The 13,292-nt window shown below is 42.7% G+C and overlaps 1 protein-coding gene across 6 annotated transcripts in view; it reads right to left on the bottom strand.

Annotated features, from left to right (window-relative positions):
- The window catches only part of CNOT10 (CCR4-NOT transcription complex subunit 10), a 64,080-nt gene that overhangs the window by 31,494 nt on the left and 19,294 nt on the right, over positions 1 to 13,292 (bottom strand). For all 6 annotated transcript variants that reach the window (XM_051963280.1, XM_051963278.1, XM_051963279.1 and 3 more), the window contains 9 exons: positions 13,070 to 13,164; positions 12,334 to 12,495; positions 12,079 to 12,229; positions 9,462 to 9,607; positions 8,116 to 8,202; positions 7,564 to 7,647; positions 4,965 to 5,082; positions 2,796 to 2,945; positions 994 to 1,196 (listed from right to left, as the gene is read on the bottom strand). In XM_051963280.1, the coding sequence (XP_051819240.1) occupies positions 994 to 1,196; positions 2,796 to 2,945; positions 4,965 to 5,082; positions 7,564 to 7,647; positions 8,116 to 8,202; positions 9,462 to 9,607; positions 12,079 to 12,229; positions 12,334 to 12,495; positions 13,070 to 13,164 (1,196 nt within the window). The remainder of the gene's footprint in view (positions 1 to 993; positions 1,197 to 2,795; positions 2,946 to 4,964; positions 5,083 to 7,563; positions 7,648 to 8,115; positions 8,203 to 9,461; positions 9,608 to 12,078; positions 12,230 to 12,333; positions 12,496 to 13,069; positions 13,165 to 13,292) is intronic.

Below are 13,292 nucleotides of genomic sequence, written 5' to 3' on the forward strand. Positions count from 1 at the left end.
GTTTGGATCCAATGATATTGGGAGGGGGGGGAAAAGCCATATTCCAGCTTTAAATCCACAACTGTTTCCACTTAGGGAGAATCTGCTGGAGGGAGGCCTTACAACAGGACTTTGATTCCACATTAAACAAAAATTTAAAAGATAAAATTCTACAAGATACAGAACATGAGATTTCCAGATGTGCTTTAACAGTTTTCTCCTTGTACATCTTGTAGAATTTGACATTTGCCATTTAAAAGCTCACTCCCCAAAGGTCAGGGGCTCTCCTGGAGACCCTCAGCTGGCAGCAGCTCAGTGTGGGAGGCTCCCCCGAAGAGGGGCTAGTCACGGCTGTGACCACCACAACTCTCACTCTCCCACCTCCAGTCAGGTTCTGCCAGAGGCAAGTGCACAACAGCAATCTGCAATCCTCCTTCCCTGGAGGCCACCAGACAAACAGGCTCTGTCTCTTGCCCTTTCTGAAAAACCTTTATTTTTTCCTAGTGGAAATAAATGTCTTTGTTTATCTAACCCCACTTATTCAAAAACATAGGGAAGCTGATTCACTAGCTATCTGCCTATATCTCTAAAGCAGCAACTCCCAAGTGGGGCCCATGAGGCTAATCACACTAAGACATTCTAATTTCTAACACGGTAAATAGCCACAGATATAACCCACCCAACCAAAGCTGCAGGGAGGGAAGGAGGAGGCCCTCTGTGATTTTTAGAGTGTAAAATGGGGCCTGGTCTAAGCTTACAATTGCTGCGCTCCATTGGCCAGAACAGGCACCTTCTGGGAGACTCCTTCAGCCTGGGGCTACCCCCACTTTCTCTGGAAAGGCTTTAGTCAATGATTCCTTTTAAAAATGGCTAACATGTACTGTGTCTACACACCTAGATTTTAGCAATCTCTACATACAACAGTCCCCAACACGAAGAGAAAGGAGGAGAAGGAGGACAGCTTGGTGGTCGAGCATGGCCGCGGGGACGACCCAGGGCAGGGCAGCGACTCACCCCTTTGTTGGCAGCGATGCAGCACTCGGCCAGCCTCAGCCAAAGGCGGGCGTTGGAATGATAAACCTGGACGGCTTCGATCAGGCACTCGAAGGCTGCCAGGGGCCGCCCGATGTGCAGCAGCTGAATGCCACAGTTGTACAGGAGCTCGTAACGCTTATTGGTCAGCAGGGTGCACATGGGCCTCCCTGAGAATTTCTTCCCTGGTAACAAGAAGATCTTCATGAAGCTTCATCCTTTTTTCACACTCACTGCACACGCCAACCCCCCCCACCCCCTCCACCTCCCCTCCCAGCGCGTCTCAGCGGAAATCTCACATCGCCCCTCAAGGGCCGGAACCCCAGGCCAGACTCCAAGCAGCCTGAGTCCCTGAGAGGGGCCTGATGTCGCCTCGGACGCTGACAACTACACGGAGGGTGTGGGCGCCTCAGCACCTCCTCCTGAGAAGTCCAGGACTCTGAGTCCCAGCTCCTGGGCTCAGGCCTCAGGAGGGTCACTGGCAGCAGCTGGGCTGCAAGTCCAACAAAAGTGTGCACACGCACACACACACACACAAACACATGCACAAGCACATGCACACACAAGCACACATACACACAAACACATGCATGCACACAAGCACACACATACACAGAGGCACACACACAAGCACACACATACACGCACATGCATACACACAAGAACACTCTTACACAGAGGCACACACATGCGTGCATACACACAGGCACAAGCACACAAACACATACGCACACACAAGCAAACATACACATGCATGCACACAAGGACACACACAGGCACACGCACACATGCGCACACACAAGCACACATACACACAAACACATGCATGCATACAAGCACACACATACACAGAGGCACACACACAAGCACACATATGCATACACACAAGAACACTCTTACACAGAGGCACACACGCACGTGCATACACACAGGCACAAGCACACACACATGCATGCACACAAGGACACATACACACAAACACATGCATGCACACAAGAACACACTTACACAGGCACACACACGCGCACACACACATATGCACACACACAAGCCCACACACAAGCCCTCACTTCATGAAAAGGGGACACAAGGGTTGATTTTTAGCAACTTGTCAGTGAGGTGACGCCTCTCTAATTTTAAATTCCATAGTTTGTAAATGTTGTTGAACAAAATGGAAACAAAAATCAGGGCAATGTATTTTCGCATCCCTTATCTCATTTGAGGCAGCTGAGCAGCCCAGTGATAATGTCAATCAGGAAGACTAGAGCTGCAATTTGGTTTCAGATACTTACTAGCTGTGTGCCCTAATCCACTGGTTGCCTCAGTTTCCTCATTTGTAAAAGGGGATAATAACAGCACCTGCCTTCCAAAGTTGTTGTGAGGAGCAAATGAGACTATATTTACAAAGTGTCTGCCACACAACGGGCACTTGAAGTTAGAGATCCTCGTGCTCTTTACTTTATTTTTTTCATTTTTAAAACTTGTCCTGAATTTACAGTACCAAAAACCCCAAGCTCTTCCATAAACAAAATAGAACAGAAAAAGGGACAAATACGAAATGGCTACTATGTAGATCAAATTTTTTTTCCCTCGGAAAAAGATACTAAGTTCAATATCTAACTTTCAAAGTTGTCCCGATTGTCCAAAAATTCTTGTATTTTCTTTTATGTTTTACAAAAAGTCCTTTCTTTCTTTTTTTTTTTTAAATTATTATTCTGAAATGAACCCAATGGCACTCCCCAGGTTAGCTTTGCCCCTACCCGGGCAGCTAAAAGGACACTTACCTGGGTCTGTGCTGCCTGCTCCAAGCTGGGCACAGACATTATCGTTTTCTTGGAGAGCTTTCTTAAAATAGAAAATCCCCAAATTGTGCTTGCCCATGGCAAAATGAATGCAGCCCAGATTGTTCCAGAACATGCACCTTAAGCATTCACCTGAAAATTTAAAAAAAAAACACAAGCACATCAAAGTACAGGAGGCCAGAGCACCGTCTTCTAAGGGAGGAGCCCCCCACCCTCCCACTGAAGGAGCACTCAGAGCAGGGACCATCTGCCAAGCCAGGCTACCGCAGGGACCCCCGAGGGGCCACTTTCCTGGTGGTCCTCAGCGAGCAGAGCCAGGGACCATCAGCGGGCCCCTTGCCAAACCTCTGCACCCCTTGTGCTTGGCTGGGCCGGCCTTCAGGCCATGCTGAGGCTGCGGAGGGGAGAGCAGGGAGCCGCTCTTCTCAGAGGACAAGAGCCCGCCTGCTCCCTTGTACTGTCCAAACTGAGTCAGATACTCAGATAGGCAGGACCCAGGGAAGCCCCTGCAGCCTTCTCATGTGGTTCTGACCCAACATGGCCATGAGGAAATAGCGCCCTGAGAGACAGAGGTCAGCCCTCCAGTGGGCATTACCATGCACTAGTGATGTCATGAACTCTGGCTGAGGTCAGCCCCTCAGTTATGTGAGGCCTTGGCAGCTCTGTGCTATCTGGGCCAAGGAAGAGGTCCAAGGGCCCTGACAGTTAAATATCAATGACCAACAAAGGCGTGCCTGCGTGCGTGCGTGAATCCCCACAGATTTCCTACTATAAAAACCCCACCTACAAACTGGCAAGCTCCCCAAGAGCAGGGGAGGAAGAGGGGAAAGAGAGTGACCCTCAGACTGATGCTGGAGGAGGGGGGAGGGAGTTCTTCAGCCTCCGACCAAACTCTTGTCATGCTACTGCTCTAATGTCAACCAGTATCTTGCAGAGGCGCTGGAGGCCGACTGGCCGAGCCTCTATGAGCGTCGCCCAGCGCACTCTCTTCCCTAATGCTTCCTCTACATGCACGACATAGCCTGGCTGGGCTTAGAGATGGCCAACGTCAAAGCAGGTATTGAAAAAAATTTACACGTGTCAGGATTTGATAACTGACTTGCATCTATGCAAATATGACTGACTGCATTCAAAAGCAAATTTTTGGTTAATCAGTGATTTTAAATTTCTCATTTTATTTTTCTAATTGCACTGAAAAAAATCAAAAAATAAACTAATGACTACTAGCTGACTAGAAGGGATATTTATGAAATTCCACTTTTTTGGAAGGAAATGTTTGTAATTCATTTATGCTATATACCACCGACTATGTTTTAAAACAAAATAATTTAAAATAAAAATCCCTATTTCCAAGACAATAGTTTTGGAAGTGTTAGAAGTATAACTAAGGATCAGTTAATTATTCACCTATAAAATATATACTTCAGCCTCAATACTCACAAGGCTGTAAAAAGTCATTATTATTTTAATTATTTTTTTTCCCCATTTCTTGACATTACAATGTGTCTTATCTGACGATGGAGTTCACATCCCCAGAATAGAAATTCACAACTGGACCAGTGTGAGATAGACCGATGGCCTAGATTGCAGAACTTTACTTCTGTTTTCATCCCTCTGCCCTATATTACAAACACACCCTCAAGTTATTCTCTATTTAAGATGGCAGGTTTTTCAAAAACAGAAACTTTTTCAATTTTGGCTCCTCTAGGAATCATTGAGGACACAGCTGGGTGGTTCAGTGGCTACAGCACTGGTCTGGTGTCAGAAGTCCTGACTTCAAATCTGGCCCCAAACACTCACTACCTGGGTCTGTGGGCAAATCATTCAATCTGTTTGCCTTCATCCACTGGAGGAGGAAATGGCAAACCAGGTCAGGACCGCTTCCAAAAAAAGCCCCATGGACATCCACAGGGTCAAGAAGAGCTGAATCAGTGAACAACAAGGAGTAAGAAGTCAGTGTGCAATAAACTGAAATCATAAGAGTTTGGGAAAAGGCAAAGTAGAGATTCCACACGGTATTACCACTATGAGACACCATTAGAATTATCCACTTAGAAATTATTCTCAAGAAGTGTTTGTGATCAGAGAACATAGGAAGAGGAGGAAGAGATATAGAATATACATTATTCAAATTTCATGGTTTTCTTTTACCTGTTTTCATGAATCCTGGATGTTCAGCAATGTTGGCACTATTTAACAATTTCACTGCTTTTCGATAATTGCCCCTTAAATATTCAAAATTGCTTTTAAGAAACAAAGAAGGAGCAGACTGTAAAAAAACATAAGTTATAACTTAAAGAGGTAATGATACTGAGTTCAGATTTCAGATTTCCATTACTATATTAACAAGTTAGCAATGAACCAATATAATTATGGCATAGTCAACAGAAGCTAGTGTTTGTTGCTTGGTATTTTAATATCTGTTCTCCAAGTCTCTCATTCCTACAGGAAGTTATTAAAAAGAAATTAAAAAACACAATTGTCAACAACAGAGCAAACTATCAAAAATTCACTTTAAGAATACATGCTTTTCGTTTGTTACCTCACTAAATTGAAACTAACAAGCATTTCTTTTCTTTTTTTTAATTATAGCTTTTTATTTACAAGTTATATGCATGGGTAATTTTACAGCATTGACAATTGCCAAACCTTTTGTTCCAATTTTTCCCCTCCTTCCCCCCACCCCCTCCCCCAGATGGCAGGTTGACCAATACATGGACTAACAAGCATTTTGATCACTTACTACAGAGACTGATAATTCATGTAATTCTAAACAAACTTGAATTAAATACGTTTCCAAGTCAGTGGAGGCAAAGTTAGCAGTATGCATGGATTCAACATTTATTACACACCCACAATGTGCCAAAGCCTGGGAACACACTCACAGCCAGCCCTGTGCTTAGAGAGTGTGTAACTGAATTGGACGGTGGAGGGGGAAATAACACAGCAGAATGTGTGGCATGCAAAGGAGAATTTCAAAGGCTATTAGCTCTGAGGAGGAAGAAGGAAAGATGATATCCAGATGTGTGTTTTGGGTGTGCCTGACTATTGGAGTTTACTGTCACACCACACAAGAAGACAAGAACGGGTAGTTACCACGTGCCCTTAAAAGAGAGCCACATGGATGAAATCACAGATTCACGAGAGACAAAGAGAGACAGACAAGAGAGAAAGAGTGTGTGTGTGTGTGTGTGTGTGTGTGTGTGTGTGTGTGTGGTGTGTGTGTATTGAGAAAAGAAAGCTATTTTTAAATAAAATGACACTCTCCTAAGGAAGGGTAAGTTGTAATTGTCCAAAACTAACTCAACAATTCAGCAATCATTTTTAGAAAGACCTAACAAAAAGAATATGCCTAAAAGTCACCATGTAGCAGGCTGCTGCACTGTTGCTGTGTGGGCTAAAAACTGGTTACTACCCTGTTCCAAGAAAACAAGAGTTTCCCCCTCAAACCCTGTAATCACAGCCTTCCCCTCTTCCTAAAATTTCTCCTCATAGTATCTCCTATAGTTCAACTTGTAATCTATTTAAAACAAACATTCACCCAGAGCAAACCCTAGGCGTTGAGTAACCCAAGAATGGAATCCCAGGCCCAGTCTCAAAAGTTACTAAGACTTAAACATTTCTCAACCCATCTGGCTTTTCAAGCAGCCGTTCCATAGCCTGGCTCCCTTTTCTGCCTCAAATGCTCATTTATTTAATAGCTTCCTGATCACTAAGGAAGTCCACCTTTTCTGACCCAGCTCCAGATCTACCTCTGGGTTTGGGCAAAGCCTGATCTCTCCCTGCAGTCCCTTTTCCTCCCTCCCTCGCTCGCTCACTCCAGATTTCCAGGTCTCAACATCCCCTTTCCTCCAGCCACTCAACTAAGTTGAGTTCTTCTTGCTTCCATCCCTCCCTGATTTTTCAGAAGCCATCCCAAAGCATGAGATGGCTTCCCATTTCTGGATGTCACTAAGAGTCATCCAGGTAGAGAGGGGCCAAATTTCAGGGCTCGCAGTCTCAGGTACTACCACCTTGTAGTAGACACATGTTGCAGTGAATCTGAACAACAGATCAACATAAACCTCAGCCCATCCAAAACACAAATACACTTCAGTTATTTGGGGTAAGCAGACTAGTGCTACTCGTAGATATAATTAAAAAGGTAGATTATATTACAAAAAGGTTGCTAGTATTTATTTTCTGCTAATGTGCTTAGTTCTATTCTACTCCGTGATGGGGATTTTATGTAAAATAAAAATTTTCATTTTGCATGGTATGTTTGCTACTGCTCTGAGACAGCCCAGCACAAGCCAGAGCGTTGGCTATGGAGTACACAAGATCTGGGTTCAAGTTCTGCTATTGCCCAGATTGCTTATGGGATTCTGGGTGAGTCACTTGATTTCATTTTCCATACAAAGTGCTGGACTGGGAGACGGATTTCCTTGTAAGGAGTTTCCAGCACCATTGGGTGCAAAAAAAGAAAAGGCTAAATTTACAATCAATTATTTTTAAAAGTTATTATTAACGAGTACTTTAAAGAAGTGATTCAAATTGAATTTTTAACCTCTATGAAACTAAAAAAGTCAAAGCCCCCTAAGTAGAACATCTCTCAATGTCAGCTTATTAAAAAAAAAAAAAAAAAAAAGCATAAGTGAAGCACCTCTCAATGTCAGCGTAGATACTTTCTCCAAGAAAAGGAAGGTAAGTATATATACAGCATGCCCTTATGTGAAAAAAAAATAAAAAATAAAAACTGTCAGATACTTACATTTCCAGCTGTATTCATGACAGACTTAATTTCCCTTTTGCAAGCTTTCAGGGACTTCATTTGGATATAAGCTCTCACTTTATACTGCAGTTGGAGGGAAAATTTTTTACATGAGAACTACAGTGAATGTAAACATCACAAAACAATGTTCAACTTTATGAGATAGAGTAAAAAATACAATGTCATAATTGCAGTTAATGCTAAAAAGCTGCTTTAAGATGATCTCAAATGTATCCTATTTTAGGAGCAAAGTCAACATATTAAAGCGGGAATGAAGGCTGTGCTGATGCTCTAGTATCCTTTGCCCTTACCCCCTCCCCTTTCCCCCCATTTCCACCACTGCCGGGTGGGGGACATAACCACTAAAAAGGCCTCTTTGTTAGTGACAATTGAAGTGAAACAGAGTTATGTCTATAAATCAACCACAAAATTAAGTAATATCCTGCAAGGGTAAAGACAGATGTTTTGAGATTGCTTCCTGTTTTTAACTTCCCGCCTCTATCACCAAGCTGACTACACAGTATGCAGACTTCAGTTCTGATATCAGCTCACCTGGTGAATTTTAGACTTTGCAGCTTCTATTAAGGCTCCACTTTCAGCTTTATGATTTGATCCCTCTTTGCCGGTAGTGTTTCCTGACTGCACACACACATACACACACACAAATCAAAGAAACAAAACAAACCAGTATTTAATCAATGAGGCTTTAATTTCTTTCATTTTAAATAAAAATAATGTTTTAAAATGCTGAAAAAGAAATGCTCCCAGGAAATCATGCTGCTTTTGCTGCCCAGGCCAATGCAGTACAAAGATCTTGGATGGAAATCACTTTGCTATCTCCTCTTTGATAAGCAAACTAGAGCGAGATGTTTATTTACAAGCAAAAGGCACCTCTGTCCCACCTACTGCTTGTGTACAATCTTCCAATAAACGAGAGTAAGCCAAAGCCAAGCTCACCCACTCCTGACCACATCCTGATGGCAGGATGTCTTGAGCTTGGCCCTCTGGATCACTGCCAGCTCAACACATGCAAATACAACTCACCACCTTTCCTTCTCTAACTTTCCAATCACTTTGGAGGGCATCCCGCTCCTGCCTCTTAGTCCCTCAGCCATGCTTTTGCCCAGGCCTGTCCATTTGTGCTCTCTCATACCCCTTGAGCACTCCCCTGTCCCTCTGGACACTGCCGGAGCAGACCCTTGTCACCTCTAGGCTGGATTATTGCCCTGACCTGCTCAGGGTAGAGTCTCTCCCTAGCCCAATCCATCCTTTATCAGCCGCTAAAGGAATTTTCCTAAAGCACAGGTCTGGAGAGCCCCCCTCATAAACTTCTGTGTCTCCCCACTGCCTCTAGGAACAAATACAGAATGCTGTGCTCCGCCTCCAAAGCCTCTCTACTTTGGCTCTTCCTGGTCTTCCCACATCTCGATGCCCAACACCCAAGTTTTGATGCAGGGACAGGGACTCCAGACTTTCTCTTGCTGGAAGGCTTTTGCTCCTCCTCTGCAGGATTCCTTCAAGCCCTTTTCCCTGAACCCTTCCTCAATCCCTTTGGATTCCTCCCCTCCTTTCCGTGGGCTGCTTCCTAATTTCTTGGTACGGAGCTTGTCTGCACATCTTTAATGATGATCATGATGAAGACAAGTAACATTTACATGGCGCTGTCTCACGTGACCCTCCCCTGGCTGAAGGGGTGTTCTTGTTATCCCCACCCAGCAGGCAGTGGCTAGCCCAGGCTGGACCTGACCTCGGCCCTAGCTGGCTTCTCCAGCCTTTTCTCCTCTCTGCAAGGCTGGGCCAGGTCTGATGCTCAGGGGGTATTTCTAAGTTTGACTGACACACTGACTGCGAGAATGGGCACTTCCCTCCCTCTCCCCAAGCCTGGAGCCCAGGCTCACCTCATTGTTTTTGCCATTTTTGTTATTACTGCCCTGGGAGATCATTTTTTCCAGGACAGCGAGGAGATGCAGTGCTTTCTCGGCTTGGTAAGTTAGAATGTAGAGATCCACGAGCAGGAAGCACACGGCCTGGGCAAACTTCTCTTCTGGGTAGGGCAAAAGAAAAGCGTCAAGGCGACAAACGCTGGGAAGATGCCCCCGACCCCCTGCTTAGAGCCTGTACCTCAGCCCTCCCGGGCACAGCCTTGGAGGGGAGCTCCTCAGAACCCTACCCCACCCAGGACACAGCCCCAGATTGAAGAATGCTGGACAAGGAGGCCCCAGGTTTTACACTGGGATTCAGAAAGGTGGCGTTTTTGAAGCCTCTTTTCTGTATGGAATTGCTAATACCATCCATTTCTTTCTTTAAAAAAAATTCTTTTAATTTCTTTTTAAATTTAGTATTTTATCCTTTCCTCGTTACATGTAAAAACAATTTTAACATTGTTTTTAGATTCTTTCCCTTCCTACTTCCCCATTGAATACAAGCAATTCAATATAGGTTATACACCTGTAATCAAGCAAAACATTTCCATAACAGTCATATGAAAGAAAACATTGACCAAAAAAACCAAAAGAACAAAAACAACAAAACCCCCTCAAGAAAAAATAAAAGTTGGAGTAGCTAGGTGGTGAAGTAGATTGAGCACCAGCCCTGAAGTCAGGAGGACCTGAGTTCACACAACTATGTGACTCTGGGCAAGTCACTTAACCCTAATTACCTCAGCAAAAAAAAAAAAAGTTAAAAAAAAACAACAACAATAAAGTCAGCTTCAATCTGCATTCAGACACTTTTCTCTGGGTATGGACAGCATTATTCTTCATAAGTCCTTCAGTTGTCTTAGATCATTATTAACACTATCATTTGTGCACAAAACTATAGCAATTTTTCTTAACAATGGAAATTAAAGCCAATTGGAATTTCCTCCTTTTTTTCATTTTCACAATGGAAAACACCAGCATGCCCTCTTTCTGTCCCCAGAGACCTGACTGCTCTCACACACAGCAAGCAGCCAGGAGCTAGTAGAGGATGAGATAATTCCAGCCCCTTCCCTTAGCCTTCCCTGCCTTGTCCAAGGGTTGCTACAAGGACTCTGTGGTTTTTCTTCAATGCCTGCTCAGAAGAAACATGTCTGAGACTACATGTCAAAATGGTAAAGCTTTACCAGAGTCAAGATCAACAAACCATTTTCAGGACTTCTGAGAGTTTATCCTCAAATATGGAAGAAAAAAATACATCTAATGTTTACAGCTTTCCATAAAACCATACTGATAGAAGGCAATGTCCTGGTATCTTTTTTAAAAAAACTTTTTCTAATCATTAAAGAACAACTTATTAACATAATGATTCTCAGTTTAATTCAACTGAACTAACATTTATCTAAAGCCTACCATTTTCAACACTTTGCTAGATGCTCCAAATATAAAAACTAGTATGATACCTGTCCTCTTATGAACCAGCAGGAGATAAATAACATGTACCCAAATACTTTACATTTGGCAAAGCTTTATCCAAATACAATACAAAACGGAACATGGTGTGTAAATGAGAAATAGAAAGTCTGGAGAAGGTAAAGATGAGAGAAAACTTGCTTTCTACATACTGGGGCAGAGCAAGGTCAATTGAAAGGAAGGCTGAAACTTCATGGAGTTGTATGAACAAGTAGTCTTGAAGTACAAAGGCAGAGAACAGGGAAGTTATAAGGCAAGACAAGCAGTCCAGTTGGGCTGGAGCTCAGAGCGATTCCGTGAAGAGCATGAGATAACAATGAAAGACTTTGCTTTGCTGCTACTGTCTCCCCCATTAGACTGTAAGCTTGAGAGCAAGGGCTGCCCTTTTGCCCTTTTTTGTAGCCCCAGTGCTTAGCACCTTGCCTGACACACAGTAGGTGTTAAATGTTTATTAGTTGACTGACTGATTGCTTGAAAAGACTTAGAATACCAAAAAAAGGAGTTTATTGCATAAGAAAATTAGAACCCAGAAAAGGATTTTCAGCAGAGATTCATCTGGCAGCAGGATAAAAGATGCAATAGAAGAAGAGCTGAGAGCATGTGTTGCAAGATCAATGAAAAGCTTACAGATAAGAGTCCTTTAGAGTGAGAAAGGAGAGAGAAGAAATACTGGAATATAAAAACATAGAAGATTTATCAACTAATCAAATGCTGGAAGTGAGGGCAATAAGTCAAAGATAACTATGTTCCAAATAGATGAATCAGGCGTCATTTAACAGAAAATACAATCAGAAAGATACACACAAAACAAAGCTAAGTTCCATTTTAGGTAAATGGGTTTGAGAAGCCAATGGAACACCCAGAAGGAAATATGGGATGGGGGATCAGCAGAGAGGTCGAGCCCTCGGGTCTTCCATGGGGTATGCATTAAGCAGAGAAGCAAGTCAAGAATATGGCTACATCAAGAGGTCAGAAAGAAAAAAGCTGTTTTCAAAGGAGACTGAGAAGGGACAATTAAAGAGACAAAAAATAGCTAGAAGGTCCTAGTAGAAATTATTCAAGAATTTTAAAAAGCTACATCAGAGAAAATGTGCGAACAATTACTTGCTTCAAATCCATGACATACCAAAAGGTTCTATGAACTGATAGAGCTTCTCTCCGACTGATATGGCCTCAGTGTGCTGGCGCAGGTGGTAGAGAATAACAGCTTGATTATAGTAGAGCATGCTATTTTCGACATCATCTAAGCCATCCATTTCTTCCACAGCTGAATGGACCTGAAAAACAGCCCAGCACACTTCTGTATTTACAGCAAGAAAACAAGGAAGTGACCACGTGAACGGTGCTGAGCGGCACTGGCTGACGCAGAGCGGCGGCGCACCTGATTCTTCAGCTGGTTCAGCGTCGCTCTCAAATGATCAGTGGTCGTCTGCTCATTTTTACAGAACTCGGCCACCGCTGTGTTCAGAACGATCTTGTAGTCATCCTTATTGATATCCTGCAGGCAGGCAAGATGCTGGAGACATGTGTCATAATTCCCAGCCTACAAAAGGCATACACAATGGCTTATACTCACAAATTATACATGTTATACATACATACACATATATACATTATACATGCCTCATAAATTACAAGTTTCAAAAACAATTTCATGCATATTATGACATAATAAAATCCCTCAGATTAATGAAAAGAGATGGTGGTCACAAATCCATGCTACCTAGAAACACATCACTAATCTATATCTGTGCTTTCTGTTCCAAGAGAAATAAGTCTAAACTTACTCTTCTAACATGGAAAATGCCAAAGGTATACAACATCCTCAGTGGACCCAAGACAGGCACTAAATTAAAATAAATCCCAATTCTAAATCTAAACAAAAGCCTATAGAAAAGAAACCTCAGTGAATGGTTCTTCTGGTTTTGTCCAAGCAATACAAAAAGGCTGCTCTTCCAAATCCTTTTAATGGTTTTTCAAATTTCACAAAAACAAAGACAAAAGTATGGGTTTTCTCATGTGCTTATCAAAGATAATATTCTTAGAAGGAACAAAAATTTCCAATATGAAACAAGTTTCTTAAAAGTTTAAGAGATTAATATGAAACATTTTCTTACCATAAATGCTTGGAAAGCATTGCTTGATAATTCCTTCTCTTGATCAGTGATCCCAGAAGTAGAAACTGTTCCTTCATGTTTCTCTGTTCCTTGATCTACAAACATAAAATGTCAAATATGCTTTAGAAATCAAAAGCATTCCAGTATTTTTCTCATTAGAAACTTTTCTTCTTAGTTTATTTCTCTTCCTAATTACAGTCATAATTACATTTTACAAATGGCA

This window comes from Antechinus flavipes, chromosome 5, assembly GCF_016432865.1.
Source record: "Antechinus flavipes isolate AdamAnt ecotype Samford, QLD, Australia chromosome 5, AdamAnt_v2, whole genome shotgun sequence".
In the NCBI taxonomy this organism is placed as follows: domain Eukaryota; kingdom Metazoa; phylum Chordata; class Mammalia; order Dasyuromorphia; family Dasyuridae; genus Antechinus; species Antechinus flavipes.